At 49.4% G+C, this 21229-nt stretch overlaps 1 protein-coding gene across 9 annotated transcripts in view; it reads right to left on the minus strand.

Annotated features, from left to right (window-relative positions):
• The window catches only part of Mical2 (microtubule associated monooxygenase, calponin and LIM domain containing 2), a 218593-nt gene that overhangs the window by 107005 nt on the left and 90359 nt on the right, over positions 1-21229 (minus strand). For all 9 annotated transcript variants that reach the window (XR_006850350.2, XM_046437987.2, XM_046437983.2 and 6 more), the window contains exons 7-15: positions 18566-18721; positions 15114-15214; positions 10440-10697; positions 9056-9171; positions 8117-8243; positions 7371-7461; positions 6160-6307; positions 4979-5178; positions 4519-4625 (exon numbers count right to left, since the gene is read on the minus strand). Coding sequence is in view for 8 of the 9 variants with exons in the window: in XM_046437987.2 (XP_046293943.1) it covers positions 4519-4625; positions 4979-5178; positions 6160-6307; positions 7371-7461; positions 8117-8243; positions 9056-9171; positions 10440-10697; positions 15114-15214; positions 18566-18721 (1304 nt within the window). In the remaining variant the exon portion in view is untranslated. The remainder of the gene's footprint in view (positions 1-4518; positions 4626-4978; positions 5179-6159; positions 6308-7370; positions 7462-8116; positions 8244-9055; positions 9172-10439; positions 10698-15113; positions 15215-18565; positions 18722-21229) is intronic.

Genomic DNA, 21229 nt, shown 5'->3' on the forward strand with positions numbered 1-21229 from the left:
CAAGTCCAAGTTTCCCCACCTACAAAATTGGGATGAGAATATAATCCCAGCTTTCCTTGAAAACTCACACGAGGGGCAAAGAAAATACATATGAAAATGCTTGTCTGCTATCAAGGGTTGCAGTACAGAACCAAGGGTTCGATCCAAACAGTTTTGTTCACCTTTTCAGAAAATAAGCATCTTTATTTAATCAGGATCCCTAAAGGAGGGGAAATGTCATCGACGGAGCCTCTTCCCTAGGCTGGACCTGCGCACGCACTTGCTCACAGCATCTTTGCAACAATGCTATGATGTCTCTATTATTACCTCACTTTGCAGATGCACATGGGAGCTTGTTGAGAGGTTGGAATACTGGCTGAGTCCTCAGAATGTCTAAATATGTGTTTGCCTGCCTGGCTTCAAATTGCATTCTCAATCTGTAAATTAGCTCAGAACCCCAGGCTGCCAGTGTGCAGAGGAAAGCAGCCTGGACACTGGTGTCCTGACATGCACAAGCTTTCAAATGTTGGAAACAAGAAGGACTAGAAACCTAGTAGGGGTTCTGGCTGCTGGGTGGGTGGGTGGGTGGACTTTGTGGGAGAATTGGGGGAAGGGGATTGATGACATTTCAAGTCCCACTAGAAGGTACTCCCTAGGGCAGGATCCTAGCTTGTCTTGTTCACTGCTCTATCTCTAGGGCAGAGAAGACAACTCAGGTGCTCTGAGATGTTAATGGGTGGACAGATGGATGAAGAGAAGAGGTACTTTCTTAAATAACATCTGTGGTTCTTTGGAAAGTGCCAGTGCAGGAGGGTCAAGAAGAGGAGGGCTGGGAAGGGCAACAGGATCACGCAGACCAGATGTGGATATATGAGAGAATCGTGCTGCATGAACTTCTCTGTACACGGGGCCAGTGCTGGAGAAAGAAGACCTGACTGAGCAGAATAAGCCCCCAGGGCTATATGCCTGGCTTCTGGGATGGGCCAACTTTTTATGTTGTCCTCCAAAGAGTGGGTTCAAAATGGTACAAGACCTAGGTACCCTGCATAGGCATTTAATATACTACATACTGACTGTAGTGGCCATAAATACATGCATCAGCCATGTGTAATTAGGTCTGAGAGCGTACCAAGTAGACAGCATGAGTGTGTGCGTATGTACATGATATTTGACCACGGGAAGGACAGAGGCCAAGGATGTATATCCAGGTGTTACCTACACACATGGTGACTATAGCCCTGAAGACCTCAGAATTGGTCCATGCTAAGTAGCCTTGAAATGCTGACCAGGATCACAGGCAGCTTTACAGAAGCAGACCAAAAGCTTTTAAAGAGAAAAAGAAACTCCCCAAGATCCTCTCCTTTTCCCAGCTGTGGCCAGCCAATCTTCAGAACCAGTCAACCCCATGGGTACCACTTGCCCTGGGATGGAGAAGTTACTCCCCTAAATGTAACAAGATCCTTAATGGAGAAAATCTCTTACTTTATGAAGTTGGTAAGTCTTGCTGGGATTTGGATGTTATCAGGAAGATAAGATTAGGGAAGAAAGAAGAATTTAATATCAACTGTGAAAATCAGGAGGGAGAGAGAGTCTTAAGACTGGCTCAGCAGGCAACAGTGAATCCTCTTCAGAATAAGACGCCACATGGTAAATAGATGTGTACACGCTGCTTAATTCCCATGTCAGGGTGTTCCTCTGCAGGGTGGTGAGAAGGACAGGGAGGGTGGCTAAACAAAGATGTACTTTTATGTACTATGGTGGGGGTGGAGGGGACTAATGGCACGGAATCACGCAGATGTGACCTATTCTACATTTCTATTCCACTAAGGCATGTGCTCTGCATGTCTAACTACACCAACAGCTTGGAGCACCGACTCACAGACACAGATGCACGTGTGGATTTCAGAGTGTGCACGTGTGCTGACATAGCTCTGCCTGTTCAGGATCATTCTGGGGTAGACTCAGCATCTTCAGGAAAATGTTAAGGCCAAAGATCACTGTAAATAGGTTCCCCTACCAGTAATGTATCCAGATACACGAAGATGACACCTGGTAGGACAGGGAGAAGGTACTTCTTCAGTGTGTGGGAAACATGTTAGGGTGTTTCAGTGGTGACCCAGGCACAGTGTGACCCTGGGAGACTTGCCCATCCACCTAGTCACCTAGTAGCAGTCCACTGATCTGAGAGGGAACAGATAAAGCCCAGGCCAGCACTTACTTCAATAGCCAAATTTCTCAAACTATCCAAAAAGTGAAGCAAGTTTCAGGCATTAAATGTGGCCGTGGGATCAGACATGTGGGGCTTGACCCTTCTCCAGCTGGGCAGCCAAAGGACACACCCTGCAGGTGGACACAGTCCACAATGAGCCGGGGCTGGGCTGGGCAGAGGCCCCAGCTTCCCCAGGGATTCCGAGCAGAGTCAGAAGGAGGTGGAATGAGGCTCCAACAGCCATCCAGGGCTTGGCTGGTCGCCTTGTGACCACCCCCAACCCCCTGAGCCAGCGCCAGGCCGGCTGTTCAATTGTGTCACTCTGCAAACAAAGGTGTGGTGACTGAAAGGTTTGAGAGGTCTCAGGAAGATCACCCTGGCTTGCTGGGAAAGTCCTTGGGCTTCCAAGGAAAATGGGCTGAGCAGATTTTCAGAGCGGGGCACTGTGCTGGCTCAGTGGGACACACGGGGGTGGGGGTGGCAGCACAGCCCTCACAGAGAGCCGTGAGTCAGGGCAGTCCAAGCAGTGGGCAGAGAGCAGCTGGTGCAGCTCACCATTTCCCCCCAGAATCCTCAATGCCTCAATCCTCCCTTCAGCAGCCCTGGCCTCGCTGGCCCGTCCTTCCCCAGAGCCAGGGAAGGGCAGAGGCATGAAGCCTCCTGCTCCTCAGGTCATCCAAAACAGTTGCTGCAGCATTCCATGGAGCAGGAGATGGGCCTCAGTGGGAAAGTGACCACTACTCACATAACAGAGAAAGAAAGGCTGGGCTGCCTCACTGTACCCTGGGCACGGGCTGGCAGGAGGAGGCAGGATGGACCTGGAGAGCAGGGAGACATGTGGAGGCCTGCAGCCTGCTGGAGAGATGGTGAGCTCTGGGCGGGGAGCTTTCAACCACCCTGCCCCCAGCACCCCTGCGACAGCCAGGGGCCTCCCTCTGGCCCATTCCCCATGGCTCATCTCCCCTCCTCTTTCCACAGCCATCCCATAAACTCCACAATCCAGTCCTAGTCCTCTGACATGTGCCTTCTGCCCCAACACGTCCAGATTCTGTCGCCTGCCCTCTGTCCTCACATTGCCTGGCTTCTCTGTCCCGACACTGTCTTCTGGGGCCTCTTTTGTAGAAACACTCTCCTCCCTGGGCTTCCTGACCCCTTTCCCAGTCCCTTAAATACTCTTGCTCCCGGAGGTTCTGACCTTGGTCTTGGACTTCTTCTGAACTCCCCAGCTGGACTCTAAGGTCAAGCGTCACATCACTTCTGCATGTCCTACCACTGGATACATGATAAATGTCTCTTAATGAATGAGCTAATGAGTGGCAAAGGACATGTGGCACAGGGGCAAAGCAATGAAGTACAGCTAAGCAGTGTGTGACCTTGGTCAGGGCATCGGACCTCCCGAGGTCCTTATTTGTATCTGTAAAATGATCACATTAAGCAAGAAAACTTGTATTCTATCTCCCATGGAGATGCTATCATTCAATTAACATGGCAACTGCCCATTAGGCCTGTGGTTCCCAGACTGTGTACCAAGGCACCTGTGACACCACAGTGAACTCACAGAGGAGCCACAGGATATTTTAAATTTTCTAGAGAAACATGATGATACCTGTCAGACCTCTTGTAAAATACTCTGATTTACCTGGACTCACCATATAAGCAGAACCATTAGAATTTCTTTTGAAAGATTAAAAACTACCCAGGGTGGTCGGCATCTAGTAGAGTTGAATATTTGTTGAATGGATGAACAAAATAAAATGAATGGAAGCGTCGTGTACCTGTAGCATCCCTGCCACACTTCTACCATCAGGTCCCTGATGGACAAAGTGAGAAATCACCTCACCCCCACCCCTAGAAGATGCCCGAGTCATTAATCTGGTTTACTTTAAAAAATATTCACCAAAGCCTGGCAGAGCAGTGCACACCTGTTATCCCAGGAACTGAGGCAGGCGGCTCACAAGTTCCAAGCCAGCCTGGGCAATTTAGGGAGACCTTGTCTCAAACTAAGAAAAAGGCTAGGGGTGTAGCTCAGTGGTAGAGCACCCCTGGGTTCCATGCCACCACTGTCCAAAGCAAACAACAAAACTCTTCACCAACATGTCCTCTCTGCTCCCCACCAACCCATTCCTGTAACTACTAAGTCCATGAAACGGATTGGCAGAGAGAACTTCCAGAAACACTCACTTATCCAACTGAGTTTTATGCACATCTTCTGTGAGTGCTTGATCTGCACAATTTGTTAGCACAAATAGACCAAGGGCTTGAAATTCTCCATCCTCTTAACCTCACCCATGTGCAATGAGAAATAAGATAAAAACCAGGCCAGAACTTACCCGTGGAGTCCTCTTCCTTGGAAACGTGAGGTTGAGATAGTTATTCGAAATGGAGCATTTGGTCAAGCTGAGGTCTGTATTTTCTCCATAGTTTTTGCGCCAAGATTCTGTTGGGAAATACAAGCAAAACTGAGATTTGGAGCCTGGGCCCAGGAGGTATTATAACCAGGGGGTGTGGTCATATCAAGGTCCTTTTAAAAGAGTTACCTTACCCTGGACTAAAGTCTGAGAAGGGGGTGGTTCCTATGGTGACCTCCCATAATGGAAATGGTGCCTATTATGCAGATTCCCTGATACATACAGGGTCCCCAAACTGAGGTCACCCTTGCTGGCCTCAGAGTCAAAGGGAAGGCAGCAGGCAGCTCCGAAGCAGAAGACAGAAGTGTTAGGAGAAGGCAGACTCGGGCTCTAGGGTAGAGGTGGCCCAAGGGGCTGGGCAACATCCTGTGCAGGTGCTTACCCATGGGCCTCAGCGGGGAGCCCTGGAAGAGCTCGAAGAACTTGGAAAGGTACATGACCATGCTCAGCTTGTCTGGCTCCTGAGCTGATGCCATCTCTTTTCCGGTGGTCACTGGAGGGATCCCAAATTCACGTTCAGCCACGTCAAATGCCAGCTGGTTGTTCTCTACAGCGTCATCTTCATTCAGAGAGTCAAAATTGCTGGAGAATCATTACAAGGTGAAGAAGCTCAGGGAGAGGTGAGAAGATGTCTAACCTGTGAGGAGCACTGTGGGCTGATGCTCTGCCAGGTTCCAGAGACCCCAGCCCGTGTCCCAGAGTCCCAACCACCACCCCAGACCTGAAGAGGCTGGCCCCACCCTTCTCAGTCTGGGAGGAACCAAATCAGACAGGCGCCATGATCATGCATTGAGCCTGAGCTGCTACCCTAAGAAAAAGGAAAATTAATAAGCTACTTATTATCATTTCCCTTCTGTTTCTACTTTTTAATTAAAAAAGCATTTAGGGTTTTTTTTTTTTAAGAAACCAAGTTATATATACCACATAAAGTAAAAAGTGGGATTCCCATTTCCTCCTCATGGCAATCTTGATTCCTAAAGGTATGGACCAATGCCATTCGGTAATTTCCATCAGCCTCTTCGGACGGATTTGCATTGGTTGTGAGGCTATTCTGCTGTCAATATAAACATGTCCTGCTTTGGATATCACAAAGTGTTTCCTCAATGTAATCTTGTCTTCCCAATGACTTTGCCATCATTCTACCCTTATCATTCTACAAGGAATCTAGAGCTCCCAGAAACAAAGTGGCTGCCCATCTACACTCAGCTAATGGATCTGGGTGTAAGCCCCTCATACTGGTTCCCAGAGTTAGGTCTTGCCCTACTTCGTCTCTTGGGGATAGAGCTCTGATTGTTCACATTGCCAGTGTCTGCTAACTGGGGTGAGGGCAGGGGGAGAAGGCAATCATTGAGCCTGAGCCAATTTTTGTCCTTATGTATTAGGGTCACAGATCAAACCCATTACCGATGAAACAGTCCGTGCAAAGGGAAAACAGCAAGTTTAAGGAAAATCTCAAATGGAAAACATGCAGAGAACTATTGATCCAGGTGTGGGGTGTCTGCATTCAGCCAAGCAACCTTGGTGTCTCTCATCTCCATGGCCCAGCATGGGCCCCAGACTCACATCAGATCTGGCCGGAATCGGTGGATGATGGCACACAGGGCCAGGCCACTGCGCCAGGATGTGGTCAGGTTGGTGACATTGACGTGCCGGTAACCCTCGGTTTGCTGCTGGCACCAGGTTAAGAGCTTGCTGGGCCGGATGTCTGACTCTGCAGGGAGGGAGCACAGGCAGTGAGACCTGGGGTGACCTCAGGAGCTTGCACCAGGGCTGAGAAGCAGGAAGAGCTGCAGAAAGGGAAGGGGCTGGACGTGGGTGCAATTCCCCGTGGGCTGCTGCTTAGGGGCCTGATCAAGAGGATAGCTGGAGGGCAAGATCCTGGGACAGGAAGTTATTCCCCAGTAGAGTCCCTAAGGCCCACTGTTGCCAGGTCCCAGACTGGCGGCTGGAATGCAGATCCTGTCAACAACACGGTCATCTTCTAGGGGAGGATGACGTGGTGCTACAATAGAGGGAGATGCATGGGGGTGTGGGAACATGTGAGGGGGTGGGCCCCGTGGTGGCCCAGCAAGGAGAACTCTGCAAAGAAAGGGTCCAGGGATATGCATTTGAGCTGGGTCCTGGAGAATGTCTAGGAATTCATCGGACAGAAGAAGTCATTCTAAGAAAACGGGACCCTGTCATGGCAAAGAACCTGGAAAACCCTGCTGTGTTTGTGGAACAGTAAAAGAGTTTATTTGAGTCAACAGTCTATTGGCAGCAGGGCGCGGGGTCTGTGGAGAGCTGGGTTTGCCTAGTGAAGGAGAGGCAGCAAGGCCTGGACAGGCAGAGGCCGCGAGTGTCTCTAGGCAGGAGGGACCTGAGGGAAGCTGGATGCTGGGGAAGTTCCTCACTGAATCACCCTTCCCCTGACATTAAGCACCCGCCCCTGCACTGTGTCAGGCCCAGGAAGATCAGAACTACGAAGCACTTGACACTTAGGGAGATAAGACCCTACTTGGAAATGAGGGAAGAAAAATAAGACCTGTGAAATGATCCCCCAGGCCATCTTCCTGTGCTAAGGGTTCCACGCCCATGAACCCTAACTCTCCAATGGTCCTGCCCCTCCTGCTCTTGGTCAACCTGATGAAGAAGCTGAAGGACAGAGAGGAGAGGTGCCTGCCCAAGGTTTCACAAGCACAGGTTGACAGAGGCACAGTTTGTCACCATAGACACTGAGCAGGTCTCCTTCTCCCCCCAAAGCCCATCCTGGTGACCTGGTCAGGGCTGCTTACCCCGCCTGGAGAGGCTGATGGACCTCCTCACTGAGTCCACTCTCTTGAGAGGGTAGCTGTCCAGCTCCTTGGTGATGTACAGATGCTTCACCTATGAGCAAAAGAGGCTGCACGCTTTCCCACCATCTCCCCCAAGTCCCCATCTCGGGGCCTCTGCGTACAGCCCAGCCCTGCTCACTTCCTGCCCATCCTTGCTTCCCTCCAATGCTGAATGGCAGGACTTTTAGCAAGGGAACCCAGGCCACCTGAGTTCTAGACAGGGACCTCAGTTATCCCCCAAATGGTGGGGGGTAGGTGAACATAGCTAATTGGCTGATTTTAAAAATCCACACCATTCTTAGTCCTATTGACTGAAGAGGTTGGGGGTTGTGTGGCTCTGAATCAATGGGGGAATAGTGGACTCCAGAATCCCGGGTGGTGAAGAAGAGAAGATATTTGGCCTGGTAAATTATTTGAGAAAATCATGATCAGTATTGCATGTGCACAGTGACAAATTAACACATGTAAATATATGCACATACATGAATAAATATGTATACACACAGTACATTTTTCCAGTTCTCTTCTGTGGGGTAGAAAAAATGCTGTCTATATCGCTCTCTTGTGTCTCCTAAGGAGAAGAACTGGTTCCACCCTTGGGCAAAGAGGCCTTACTGGCCTCAGTCCCAGGAATGTGCTAAGATTTTTATGAGACCCTCTCCTCCCTTCCCCAATCGGACCCAGACAGGGACCAGGAATGGACTTACCTGATGGGGCCTGACACAGTGGGAGTTGAGGTTTGGGTACCGCGTCCCTGGGTCCAATGTGTACTGCTCAAAGTTCTTGTTGATGTTCTCTGGGGTGGTTTGAGGTAATAGCCGGTACAGACTTTCTCTGAAGAGAGGCAGAACCCAGAGGTCAGGGATTACTCTGGCCCCCTCAGGCACTTGTCCCCACCTTCTCCCACCTCTCCCATCCCCCTATCCTAGGGCTTCCAGATGAGAATGTGTAACTCTTCCCTGAAATGCCTGGCACTCCCAGTTTTGAGATCTGCCACATAGGAGGGCCAAAGGGGCCAAGAGGAAGGGATGTGTGGGTGGCAGGAATGCTGGCCTCCTCCCTGAGAAGGCTGGGAACTCAGGGCTGGAAGCGCAGCAACCTGTGGTTTAGCTGTGACCACCACTTAGTCCTGCTGCCTGTGGTGGCCTGTTCCCCAAGGCCACAGACTTCCACACCCAAGACCATCAGCAGCCTGTCTTCCTGCCAGCTCTGCCTTCTCCCAGTTCACCAGCTGTCACAGCCACGTGGCCAGCACTGGGGTCTGGGAGGAAGCCCAATATCTCAGCCATGGGAGAGGGAGGTCAGAGAACCCCAACACTGTTCTGGAAGATGCCCTTAAATAAACCTCTCTGGGTGTTGGGTGAATGAGCAATGTCAGGGAGCCCCAAGTTTATGGTTGCCCTAGATGAAGATTTTTCTTTGGCATCCAGGGCCTAAGACCTTGGCCACCAGGAAAAGTCACTGAAGAAGGGAGATGATGATGGATAAAGTGTCCTTGGGGACCTTGATGATTAAATCAGGCCACACATGGGAAGGCAAATGAGCATGAGACGGAGTTCCTAGGTACAGCCAATCTTGCTCTGTCTCCTGCCTGATCCTCTGACCCCCTGACCCCCCCCAGCTAGGAGTTCTGCTCTAAACCTCACCTTTCTGCCAGCAGCTCCAGGGGAGGGGTGCCCTGGTCCCAGCTCTTCACCATCCATGCTGTGTCAAAGGCTGCCAGGAAGCCACGGGCGCAGCCTGTGCCCATGGGCCAAAATGGCTGCAAGAGAACACATGCAAGATTCTGGTTGATACCCATGACTGCCAGCTTCCATCCCATTGTCAGCCTGAGAAAGGCAATGGTGGGACAATGAGGGGACACAGCAGCAGCCCTGCTGACTGTACAAGGCTGCCCTAATTACAGAGGGCTGTAGCGCAAACTCAACTGCAAAGGGCGCTAGGACATGAGCCAGCAAAACTGCTCAAGGGCTAGGAGAGAAGGACACGTCATGGAAGAGTGGCCCATATGCAGGGAGTCTGATCACGGTCCCTCTGGAAACAGTGTGGACAAAACTCAGGGGCTGATGAAGGAAGAGCCCATCTGGTTTGGGTGTAGCACAGAGCACGGCAGGAAGGAAGGCTGGGAGGGACATTAGGGACAGTGGGTGTTGGATGCTCAAATATAGAGCCAAGGAGAGTGTCCACGCACAATGGTGAGTGAGGACCAGTTCAGCCAAGCTGAGCCCAGCGAATTTGTCATGAGCACCTAAAGCATGTTTTGGACTCTGACTCTGTACCTGGGATCAACACATAAACGTGGTTTGATCCGTGCTTACATGAAGATAAAATTTTATCCCTTCTGAAAACATCCATTCAAGCTAAGGATTCTGATACTGGCAGGTTTGATCAGGGAAGTCATGGCTGGGAAACCACACTGGGGCTCCCAGGCTTCTCTTGCACCCTAAAAGATCTCCACATTGAAAGGTCACAAAGGGCCACTCACATGAGTGAGGAGTCTTTGCCTGGCTCAGGGTACGCATGCTCTGAGAACAGCCCAACGGTCCAGACCAGGCTGCCTAATTTTGTACTTCAACAAAGAAGTCAGCCTAGCTGGGCTTGGTGGCGCATGCCTTTAATCCCAGCAGCTTGGGAGGCTGAGGCAGGAGGATCACGAGTTCAAGGCCAGCCTCAGCAATTTAGTGAGGCCCTAAGCAATTTAGTGAGACCCTGTCTCTAAATAAAATATAAAACAGCTGGGGATGTGGCTCTGTGGTTAGTGCCCATGGGTTCAATTCCCAGTACCAAAAAAAAAAAAAAAAAAAATCTGGAGATGGGAGAGAAAGTGCTCCCACCCACATGCAGGCAGGAGGGTTCTTTCGGATTCAGTGAAAGGGCAGGCTTGGGGCCAGGTTGGCCTTGGCAGAGTCCTGACACTGGCTGAGCCTGTCCTTCCCAGAGCTGTGTGACAGCAGATGCTGCCAGCTGGAGTTAAATGCAGGGATCTGTCTCTTTGCAGGAATGAGAGGCTCCTCCCCACACAAGCGTTACCTCGAGCAAGCTGTCACCCACGAGGGCCACCAGCAGCTGGTGCGACTGACGTTCACGCACCAGGGCTGCGTTCTCGGATGCGTACATGGAGGTGAAGTCGAACATGGCCACATCGGGCTGCCCATAGTGGTTCATGGCAAAGTCTAAGGATGGCAGCTGGTAATTGGTGGCAAAGTCTGCAGCTTCCCTGGCGTAGGAGAGCAGGTTTTCCTGGTTCACGTTCTCGGCACACAGCAGCATCTCTGTGTCGATGTAGTCCTAGGGAAGATCAGAACAGTGCAGCAGCCTGCCCCTCTGCAGGGTAGGAGTCACATCCTCTCTAGGCAAAAGGACTTGGCCTGGGCCTACACAGTGAGGCTAATCAAAACAGAAATAGACAACCAGCATCGAGGGAAGAGGGAGGAAGCCAATCAGCCAGCTGTGAGGGTTAACACGGTTGTGATTAAGCATCAAATTTGGCTTGGAGCTTCCTGGCATCCAAGGCAAAAGGGAAATGTGATATGTTACAGGGCTTTCCTTATCAGAAAGAAGGAAGCATAGCTATTCCTCGGGGGAGGTCATTTTTTCCTGGCACTAAATTCTAAAAGATCTGTCTCACGTAGGAATTTTGACAGCAAGCACCGAGAGTTGTAATGAACAGTGTACTTGATAATGGTCTTACAGCAAATAAGAAACACATTCCTCATGACTGGTTCTTGCGATAACTTCTAACACAATTAAAAGACAAAGGAGCAAGTCAGTAAGTGTGATTTAATAATGGACTCAGCTAAGCTAATGTGATCCAGATACGTTGCATTGAGTAGTCAAAAAGACGGGGGGGTGGGGTGGGGTGCTCAGCATAACACTCAAACTTTCTTTCCAGAATCAGATACTCCTTTCCTGAGAGGCTGAGGGCTGCTCATGGCTTGGCTTTGCTCTTAGGGTGTTCATTATTCTACTTCCCCGCGTGGGGTGGAGCACCCTGAGCTTAGAGGACGAGGAGGTCCAACCATCCTGGTGGTGCACCATAGGATGTGAGAGAAGGAAGAAAGCAGTGTAGACCAGACCCAGAGACTAATCTGCTCATCAGGTGGCAAACTAAAAGGCCATGTTCCAAAGATGACACAAAAAAAACATGGCAGGGCATGGTGGAACACACCTGTAATCCCAGTGGCTTGGGAGGCTGAGGCAGGAGGATTACAAGTTCAAAGCCAGCCTCAGCAACTTAGTGAGGCCCTAAGCAACTCAGTGAGACCCTCTCTCTAAGTAAAACATAAAAAAGGTCTGGAGGTATGGCTCAATAGTTAAGCGCCCCTGGGTTCAATCCTGAGTACCCGCCCCCCTCCTGCAAAAAAAAAAAAAAAAGGAAAAAGAAAAAAAAATCTCATATTGCCTCATAGAGTGAAGAACTGGCCCATAGGATGGACACAGGCTTTGCAGTCAGCAAGGGCAATGGGTCAAATTCCACCTCTGTGTTCATTAACTATATTGGGCAAGTCATTTAACTTGGTGCTGAGCCTCTGTTTTCTCATTCTAAAATGCGAGTAATGAAATCTACAACACAGAGCCACGTGAAGACTGACTGAGACTACATACGTGAAATCTCAGGCCCATGCTTGGTATGTGGGAAGAGAATGGAAATGGATGAAAATGCCTGTCCCCAGTAATTCATGGGGACATGAAAAGTGGCATGTGGTGAAATGCAACCCCTATCAGCCCAAGGTGCTGGCATGAGCTTTTGCAGGTCCTAAGAGGCTCAGCCTCACCTGCACCCACAGTGACCTCCTGTTTCGGTTTTCAGAAGAGCCATCATTCGAACACCTTGTTGGAGAACTTCTAATATTTCCACACCCATACCACCATTCCCCAATTGTTCCTAGCACTGGTCTGAGAGTCCTTTGTCGGTCCTGGTGTTGAGATGGAGTTGTAGTTAGTTGGGGTTTTTTTTTTTTTTTGACACCTATTCTTGGGTCCCATGTTCACTGGCCTCCCTGGAAGGAGTGGTGATGAGAATCAGGAGGACGGCATGGAGGGGGCGCACGCACACCTCCCCTCAGAACATGCCCGGGCCCCCTCAGGGGGACCATGAGCTACATGTGGTGCCACACTACAGTGAAGATACTGCTTGGTGCAGACCCCAGTCAGGAATGTGGGGACGTGACAGAGGGAGCAGACCTGGGCTTGGACCTGGGTCAGAGCCCCCCTGGTGCTGCTGTGGGGAGTCCTGGGCAAGGGAGTTGGAGGCAGAACCCTCAAGAGGAGGTGAGAACAAGGACAATAGGAAAATCAGGGCAGAAGGGCAGGGAACGGGGTTTTAGATGAAGTGGGCGGGCCTGGGGTGATTGTTCTAAAATACGGTAAAAGTGGGGCAGGAGGACACATTTGGGCCTGATTTTCCATGGCCTGTAGTACTGAAGGGAGACTGGATGCTAAATTAGAGAGATGGGACAGTGGGGGAGGGAAGCCACAAAAAATGAGTGAAGGGTGAGGGATCCAATAGGAAGAAGAGCTGCCCCATTGCTGAGCTGGATGGAAGAGAAGGTGGGCAAGGCCCACCCAACCCTTCACAGGAGGCAGGGCACAGTACAGAGACAGCCCAGATGGGGACCCATGCCACACTGTAGTGAGAATTGCCTGTGGTGACCACAGCCTGAGTGGGCATGGGCCAGGGAAGAGGGGCCTGGGGAGGCTCTTGCTCTTGGGGCAAGAGAAAGCTCAACACAGCTGGGAGCCCAGAGGCAGGGTTTCTAGAGGAGAAATTTTACTCTCCCTTTAAGAACCATGAAGGGAAGCCCAGGGATCAGCTGGAATAAACAGGGACTCAGGTAAGGGAGATCTCTTGTCCAGAGGGCAGTCAGTCATTCAACAGACACTTATGCAGCACCTGTGGCACCAGTAGGACGACGCTGACCTACATAGGGAGAGGATAATGAGGACGACTTGTCCTTTCTCTGGGGGCAAGAGAAGAATGCCAATGTAAGTGGCTGGGTAGATGGGCCACACATACGCTGTAGAGTTGGCCGGACACCGGAAACTCAGGCCAGAGCTCCTAATCCCAAGCAGAGTCCTGTTCTCCCATGTCTAGCCTATGGCCCTCCAATTTCTAGATATGAGTTTGTGCTGTGGCCCTTGAGGCCCTTGGCACCATCTCAGGAGGTTGAGGAGTCCTCTGGGGGAGGAGAGGCCTTGGTGAGGTCATCACAGGCCTGGGATCCACTCCCAGCTCCCCAAAGCCACTGTGCAAGCAGAGCAGATCATACTCTGGGACCTGCACCATGAAACAGAGCCCAAGATGGGAACATGGAGGGGCTGTGATGACTGCCAAGGAATCCAGCCACCTTGAGCAACATGTCATTGCCTGGACAAATGCCCTGGGATGACCTGAAGGTGACCTTAGCATCCCAGGAGTGTGGAGCACCCGGACAGTGAAACGCAAAACCCCAGTCACACTTTTCCTGGAGCCCAGGCCCTCTCCGGCAAAGGTACCTACTGCACCTGCACCCTGCACGCTGGCCCTGCCCTGCACTGCTTCTGACAGCCAGTGCCAGACTCAAGGGGCAATCAGGAGGGCCAGCAGGAAGGGGTTATGCTGCCTCCCCAGAATGACCCCTGGGCAGTGGACACCAGCTGTTGAAGCCCGGCGCTCACACCTCTGAGGGTATGCTCAGCCAGCCTCACCCAGCAGCCGCCATCTGCAGCCTCCATCCACAACCCTGGCTCTCAGCAAAGACCTGAGCCAATGTGGAGGAGACCCAGGGGAGGGCTGGGTTACAAATGCCACCCGGCCAGCTGCCAGCACAGGCTGGCGAGAAGAGAGGCACATTCTTCTCTGACAAGCAGCAATGAATAGTCACCATGCTGCTTGGGCTGTAGGCCAGCATCAGGGAGCAGGCTGACCTGGGGCTGCACGATGCTTATCTTGAGCATGCAGTGGTGGCGGTGCAGGTGAGAACAGGGGCTCTGGGAGGGCTGAAACCTGACCAGAGGAGCTACCAGTCTAGGGCCCACCACTCCATGTCCCTCTTCCCTCCAACCCTGTTACTTGAAGATGCAAAGCCACAAAGCAGAAGCCAGGAAGCCAGCAGGACAAAAGAGTGGGTGTCCAAACAAGACTGAGAAGTTATGGAGGGAATCTGCAAATCCATCACAAGCTAGGTGCTCCGTGTGTGCGTATGTATGTGTACATGTGTGTATGTATACATACTCCACTCAAGAACCCTTTCAGATAGAAATCATTCCTATTTTGTAGACAGGATGACTGAGTTTCAGAAAATAAAAAATGAACAGTTGATTATGAGTTAGTATGTGGCAAATAGTGAGCTTTCCCCCATTCTATAACAAGGGGACACAGCATGAAATTTTCAAGTGAAAGCATCTCTGTGTTCTACCAGGACAATCAGCCCCCATCTGTCTCCATGTGACCTCCCAGAGAAGGACCAGGGTAGGTGAAGACTTGGCTGATCCACACTAACACCAGCACACAGCTCTGCAGAAGCCCTCTCCAGGCCTGGGCGTGGCTCCTTTACCCAGAACTCAAGCAACACAAAGGGCGAGGAATGGGGGAAGTGGGAGGCCCCTTCTGTCTCCTCCCTGTGCTCAGTTCCTGGCAGGAGAGTGTCTTCTCCCACACCTGCTGGTGCTGCCAGCCCAGGTCACAAAGGGAAAGACAGGTGAGAAATGAGCCAAGGTACATACATTAATGATGACACCTTTGTCCAGCAGACTCTGCTTCTTGGCAGTCATGACAAAATAGTGGGTGCTGTCCTTGTAGTAAACAATGTTCTCAAGATCGATCCCTGAAAAGAGAAGTGTTCAGACCCAGGTTACTTCCCCAAAGCCGGCTGAGTGCCGGGAACTGTGTTTTGCCTCATTGCAGGTCTCATTATTATTATTATTATTATTTATGTAAACAAGAAAATTTATTTTCATACCATTCTAAGGCTATAAGTCCAAGATCCTAGACTTAAGAGATCTCAGGGTTGGTTTCTACTGACACCCATCCTTAATTTGCCATGGCCACCAAGGATGGCCTTTACCCTGTGCAGATGTATTTTTTTAATTGGTTTTATTATTTGTTTAAACACACCACACAGTGGAATGGATTACAATCCTTATTACACATATAGAGCACAATTTTTTTGTATCTGTGTATATAAAGTATGTTCACATCAACTTATGGCAGGGCTCATTATTTATCTGTAGAATCTTCATGCTAGACCAAGTTTAAGACACAAGACTGAGAAGATGAGAGAGAACCCAAAGTTACCTGAGTTTTACAGCTAGCATTTATAATCACAGAAGGACATTGTTGTTGTTGTTTTAATTCACAATGTGCACGGGGGTTGTGAGCCAGTATTTCTAGGGTGGAGCTGAGCAAGATGTTGCAGAAACTGCTGGACCTGGCCATGGAAGCTAAACAGCAACACAGCCAGGATTTGAATCTGAGCCTGTATGGCTCTGAGCACTATCCACTGTGCCCTCCATGTGGCTAGAGCTGTGGAAATTCTCCTCAGGCTACAATAAGGGATGCTCCTACCATTTCCCTCCTTGTAAGTGAAAACCCAGGTGCAGCAGTAGGAACAACTCAGATTAGAGGCCAGGAGAATATTTATTTTGCACTTTGGGTTTCTGCAAAAACCACACTGAGAAATGAGAGCTTAGTCAGTTGTTCTCAAAGTGTGGTCCCTAAAAACACAGCTTATCAGCAGCTTATCCAAGACCTACTGCATCAGAAACTCTGGGGATGGGGCCAGCACCCAGGGTTTTAACAAGCTGTCGGGGTGATTCTGATGCATACTTGAGTGGGAGAACCATTGCACTAGTTTATTTGAAGGGAGAGAAAGGAACAGACACCTGGAGACCCATCCGCACGCCACACAAGGGAGTTGGGCTGGGCAACTGCAGGGACCTTTACTACAGAGGAGTAGGGAACAGCCATGAATGCAGAGGACCCCCAAGAGAACCAGAGGAAATGTCGCTGTCTCTGTGTGAGGGCACTTTGTGAAACAACGGCCCAAGGCGACAACCTCAGCAAAGTTTAAAGGAAGCACATTGAAACATTCAATGTCCCGTCAGAATTTATTACTTGGTGGTTTAAATATCTGTTTTCTTGGCTTTGAGGGAAAGGAAGTGTTGGAGAATTTTTAAATAATCCAAAAGGATGCAAATGCTGGAAGGAAATATTAAAACTCAATAAAGTTATGCAACGGTGGGGAAACTCAAAGGGTCACTGGATGCATTTCATTGTGAACAGCGAGAGGCAGTCTGGTTCCAAAATTAATCTCATTCCTAGAAAATAAGTTTAAAGATAGATTCAACAGAAACAGTCTTATCTGCAACAGTAAATCGTGAAAGGTTTAAATCAGACGTCAGCAAATATTTTTCAAAGGGCCCGATGGTAAACATTTTTGACTATGTGATCCATATGGTCCCTGTTGTAAGAACTCATGGAACAAGCACGGTTGTGTTGTCACCAACTTTTACTTAGGGACATCAAAACTTAAATTTCATGTATCAAAAAATATTATACTTGTGATTTTTTTTCTTTAGCAACTTTCAAAATACAAGGTCATTCTTTGCTCAAAGACAATATAAAAACATGCGGCCAGCCATGGTTTGCCAATCTGGGGCTTAAAAGCAGTGGCACCTACTTGGTGAGATGTTCCACTGCCCCCAAAACTGACCATCAGGAGGACTATGTTGAAAATGTGACATCGAATGAGAAATATGGGTGGTATCTTAAATGTGACTCTGAGTGAGAAAAGCAGAAAAGCAGTGAAGGTGCTGTACCGGGGGTCAAAAAGCACATGGCTTACCTCCAGCAGAAGATAGTATTTAACATTGTTATCACACTGCCTTTTGAAGGGAAAATACACATTGTTAGTCAACTTAAAAAAAAAAGCAAGAGCTGGGGATGTGGCTCAAGCGGTAGCGTGCTTGCCTGGCATGCACGCCTGACATGCACGCGGCGCTGGGTTCGATCCTCAGCACCACATACAAACAAAGGTGTTGTGTCTGCCAAAAACTAAAGAAAATAAATAAATATTAAAAAATTCTCTCTCTCTCTCTTAAAAAAAAAAAGAAGAGAAAAGAAAGAAAGAAAGCCGGGTGTGGTAGCACACACCTGTAACCTCAGCGACTCAGGAGGCTGAGGCAGGAGGACTGCAAGTTCAAAACCAGCCTCAGCAACTTAGTGAGGCCCTAAGTAATTTAGCAAGTCCCTGTCTGAAAAAAAAAAAAAAAAAAATATATATATATATATATATATATATATATATATATATATATGACTGGGGATGTGGCTCAGTGGCTAAGCATCCCTGGGTTCAATCCCTAGTACTTACCCCCCCACCCCCCCAAAAAAAAAAAGAAAAAATCTGGAATTTATTTAATTGGGAACAGGTGGTTCATCCCTTGCTTTCCCCTCACTTTGTTTTCTCCGCCATCCTTACGGCTGCCCGACCTGTCACTTTATCTGTTTATTGATTATCTCCCTCCATAGCACGAATACAGGTCCTGGGAGGGAGGGATTTGGTCTCCTTCATTGGTCTAACTCAGGCTCCAAAGCAGTATCTGGCATGTAGCAGCCACTGAGTGAATGAATCAGCGCCTCTGTTCTCCAGGCCCGTGGCTGGATGTCAAATGCTGCCAGTGAGTGGCATCCCTGGACATCCCTTGGAGTGTGGCAGCTGGCGTGCAGCATGTGTGCTTCTTCAGGTGCCACCTGCAGGTTCCTGGCTCCCAGAGCACCCCTGAGTCTCACACTGGCCCGGGTGCAGCGCTGACCATCTTGCATTAGGGCACTTTATGTGGATCCTTGATGGTCAGGGAGCTATGTTGGGGTGGGGGAGGATCATGCCGACTTTGATCTTGCACTCCACAATACTGAGCACTGGCACACAGTAGGCCCACAGTAAATGTCGACAGAGTTAGTGCTTTGTTATCCATTTTCAGGTAAAACATCCAGAATCTTCCATCAAGAACCCCTTGAAGGAACACTGCCCACTTATTACCATAAGGAGAAATCTCCGCTTTCACCCTCTCAGTATGAGTCTTCCAGTCCCAGGAGCCCGTGAAGCCACCGTGCCCCTCTAGATACCCCAGAAAATATGGACAAGAGCTGGTTGGGACAGAGGAGAAGGTCTCACCTGTTTCTTCTTTCAGGTCCTGAAAAAATTTCTGGTTGAAGATGAAGGCCACTCCGCTGATCTCTTCCACCTTGGCCTCCGCTGTGCTGTTTCTGTTTATGAAGTTGGCTGTGATGGCAATAGCCAGCTTCCCCCGGAACTCCTTTCTCCTGAACCCTGTGGGGGAAGGAGACAGCAAAGTCAGCCTTCTGGGTTGGGCACCAACACTGAAAACCATCTCGGAGAAAGCCCTCCTCAGTGCCCACGGGCCAGCGAAACCAGACCTCTAGGCCTCTGGAGGACAGGAGAAATGACAGGTTTGCTCCCAAGAGGAAACAACATGTCATGAGAGGCTTGCAAAGTCAGTGGGACTCTGTCCTTCCCTAAACCTGATTAATTAGGCTTGGCAATGGCCCAAGTGATCTTCTCCAGCAGGTAACTAGTCCCAGAGCTCACCCTTTTACAGAGGAGCCCCCTACTCCAGTATGATTGACGTTCTCATAGACAGGGGAAAGAAGGACACACATGTGCCCAGAGGGAGACAGACCATCCTGTGAAGATAAAGATCATAACCCAAGGGACACCAAGACTGCAGCAAACACCAGCAGCCAGGAGAGGGGCAGGGGACCCATTCTTCTCACAGCCCTCAAAAGGAATTAACCCCGAGGGCAACTTGGTTGTGGACTTCCAGCCTCCATGACTAGGCCACAATAGCACTCAGTTTGTGGTACTTCCTTAGAGCGTCCCCGGGAAACTAATATAATAATTCCCAGTGACAGGCACTTAGTACACAGCCAATAAATATATTATGAACACAAATTAATTTAGCACTCTAATTCCTTATGGCTCTTCTTAAATTTTTATTTTTTGTTTAAATTGACACAAGATAATTGTGCATGCTTATGGCATACAATGTGATACTTGATACATGTATGTAATAAGCAATAATCAAATCAGGGTAATTAGCTCATCTCCTCAAACCTTCATTATTTCTTTAGGTGGAGGCCATTCAACATTCACTCTTGTAGCTCTCTTGAAATGTCTAGTACATTTGATTATGTAGGACTACATAGGACTACATCCTTAGGGATCTTGGTTCTCAATGGTTTATATGAAAACTTGTGTTGAAAGGCGGTGATGCAGGATCACAGCAGGTGGTCACAGCTCAGTGGAACCTTCTCCTCCTCTTCCTTTTCCATCTAGTTTTCCTGTGGTCCTGAATCCTCCCACTCCCACCCCAGACATGCTGCTTAGCTGCTTGATTCCAGGGCCCAGTAGCTATGGTTTGAATGTGTCCCCTGCATTCCTGTGTTGGAAGCTTAATCCCCCCATTTATATGTCATGGTAGCTGGAGAGGGGCCTTAGGGAAGCGATTGTGTCAAAAGGCTCTGCCCTCAAGATTGGATTCATTCATGCATGAATTCGTGAGTTGACAGGCCATCCTGGGGGCTCTCTTGGTCAGCTGGTTCTGTCTTGCCATGGGATGCCCCCTGTCATGTAATGATGTGGCACAAAAGCCCTTGCCAGACTCTGGTGCCAGGCTCTTGGTCTTTCAGCTGCCAGAATCATGAGCTAAATAAAGCTCTATTTTTAATAAATTTCCCAGACTCATGAATTCTATAATAGCACCAGAAAACAGACTAAGACCTGACCCAGCATCACCTTGGGAATTCCCTGCACATCCTCTCACCATGTACTCCGGCCTCATGCTGGTGCCTAATCCTCTGCCCAAAATTCCTTTGACTGAAACTTTGGGTTTCTACTTGGAACCTCTCCTTCAAGTTGTTCCTCATTAGACCTTTGTCAAAGTTACAGGAATAGTTATTCACCAAACCACCAAAACAACATAGGAAATCCAAAGAGTACCACATCCAGATTGGAAGCTAGAATTGCCTAAGATGTCCTGTCAGATATTGGGTACTGATTGTGAGGGAACAGAAGTGACGTCAGAAGGTGGCGGTGGTGGTAAAGAACACCCAGGGAAGGGCCTGAATCAGAAGGACTAGACATCCTGAAATTTTTGACAGCTATTTCAGGGCATGTGTCCTGTGCTCAGGGGGTGCCCTCCCAGTTAGACACTGGCAACTTGTGGCCCTCAAGGGGGGCAAGCTCAAAAAGCAGTGTTGTCCCTAGTCTAAGAGATGCCATTGGGGGCCGTATTCGTTACGACTTGTGGTTTTAAATCAGTACTGCTACTATAAATCAGGACACCCAGGAGCCTAATTGATTCGGGGTCTGGGATGGACGTGACTGCTGCATCTCCTACTATTAGGGTTTCTCTCTCACCCAAACTGGATCTCACCCCAGGAAAGCACACTGTGCATCCAACTCTAGGACCCAGCGAAGCATGGTTTTGTACGGTGACAGTTTGGCAGACCTTATCTAACTGCCCAGCAGTGGGTGTGCTTAAGCGTTGTGGAAAGAGGAGGGGGAGACTCTTTCTCTAACTCCTTCCGTTAGCAGAGCACTTGAATGTGAACAAACACCATTAACCGCATGAAGTGTTTGTCCCAGATGAAGTACTTATTAAAGTGCTCGGCACCCTGGCTTGCACATCAGGAGGTGCTCAATAAATGCATGTTGATTTTTCCCACAGCACTTAACCTTTATAAAGCATTTTTACATATCAGTGAGTCTGGGAATCGCAGAATAATCGCAGAATAGGTGAGTGTCTCCAATCCTCAG

This window comes from Marmota monax, unplaced genomic scaffold (assembly GCF_021218885.2).
Source record: "Marmota monax isolate L192 unplaced genomic scaffold, Marmota_monax_Labrador192_F-V1.1 WCK01_AAM20220418_F8-fsc00061, whole genome shotgun sequence".
Taxonomy (NCBI): domain Eukaryota; kingdom Metazoa; phylum Chordata; class Mammalia; order Rodentia; family Sciuridae; genus Marmota; species Marmota monax.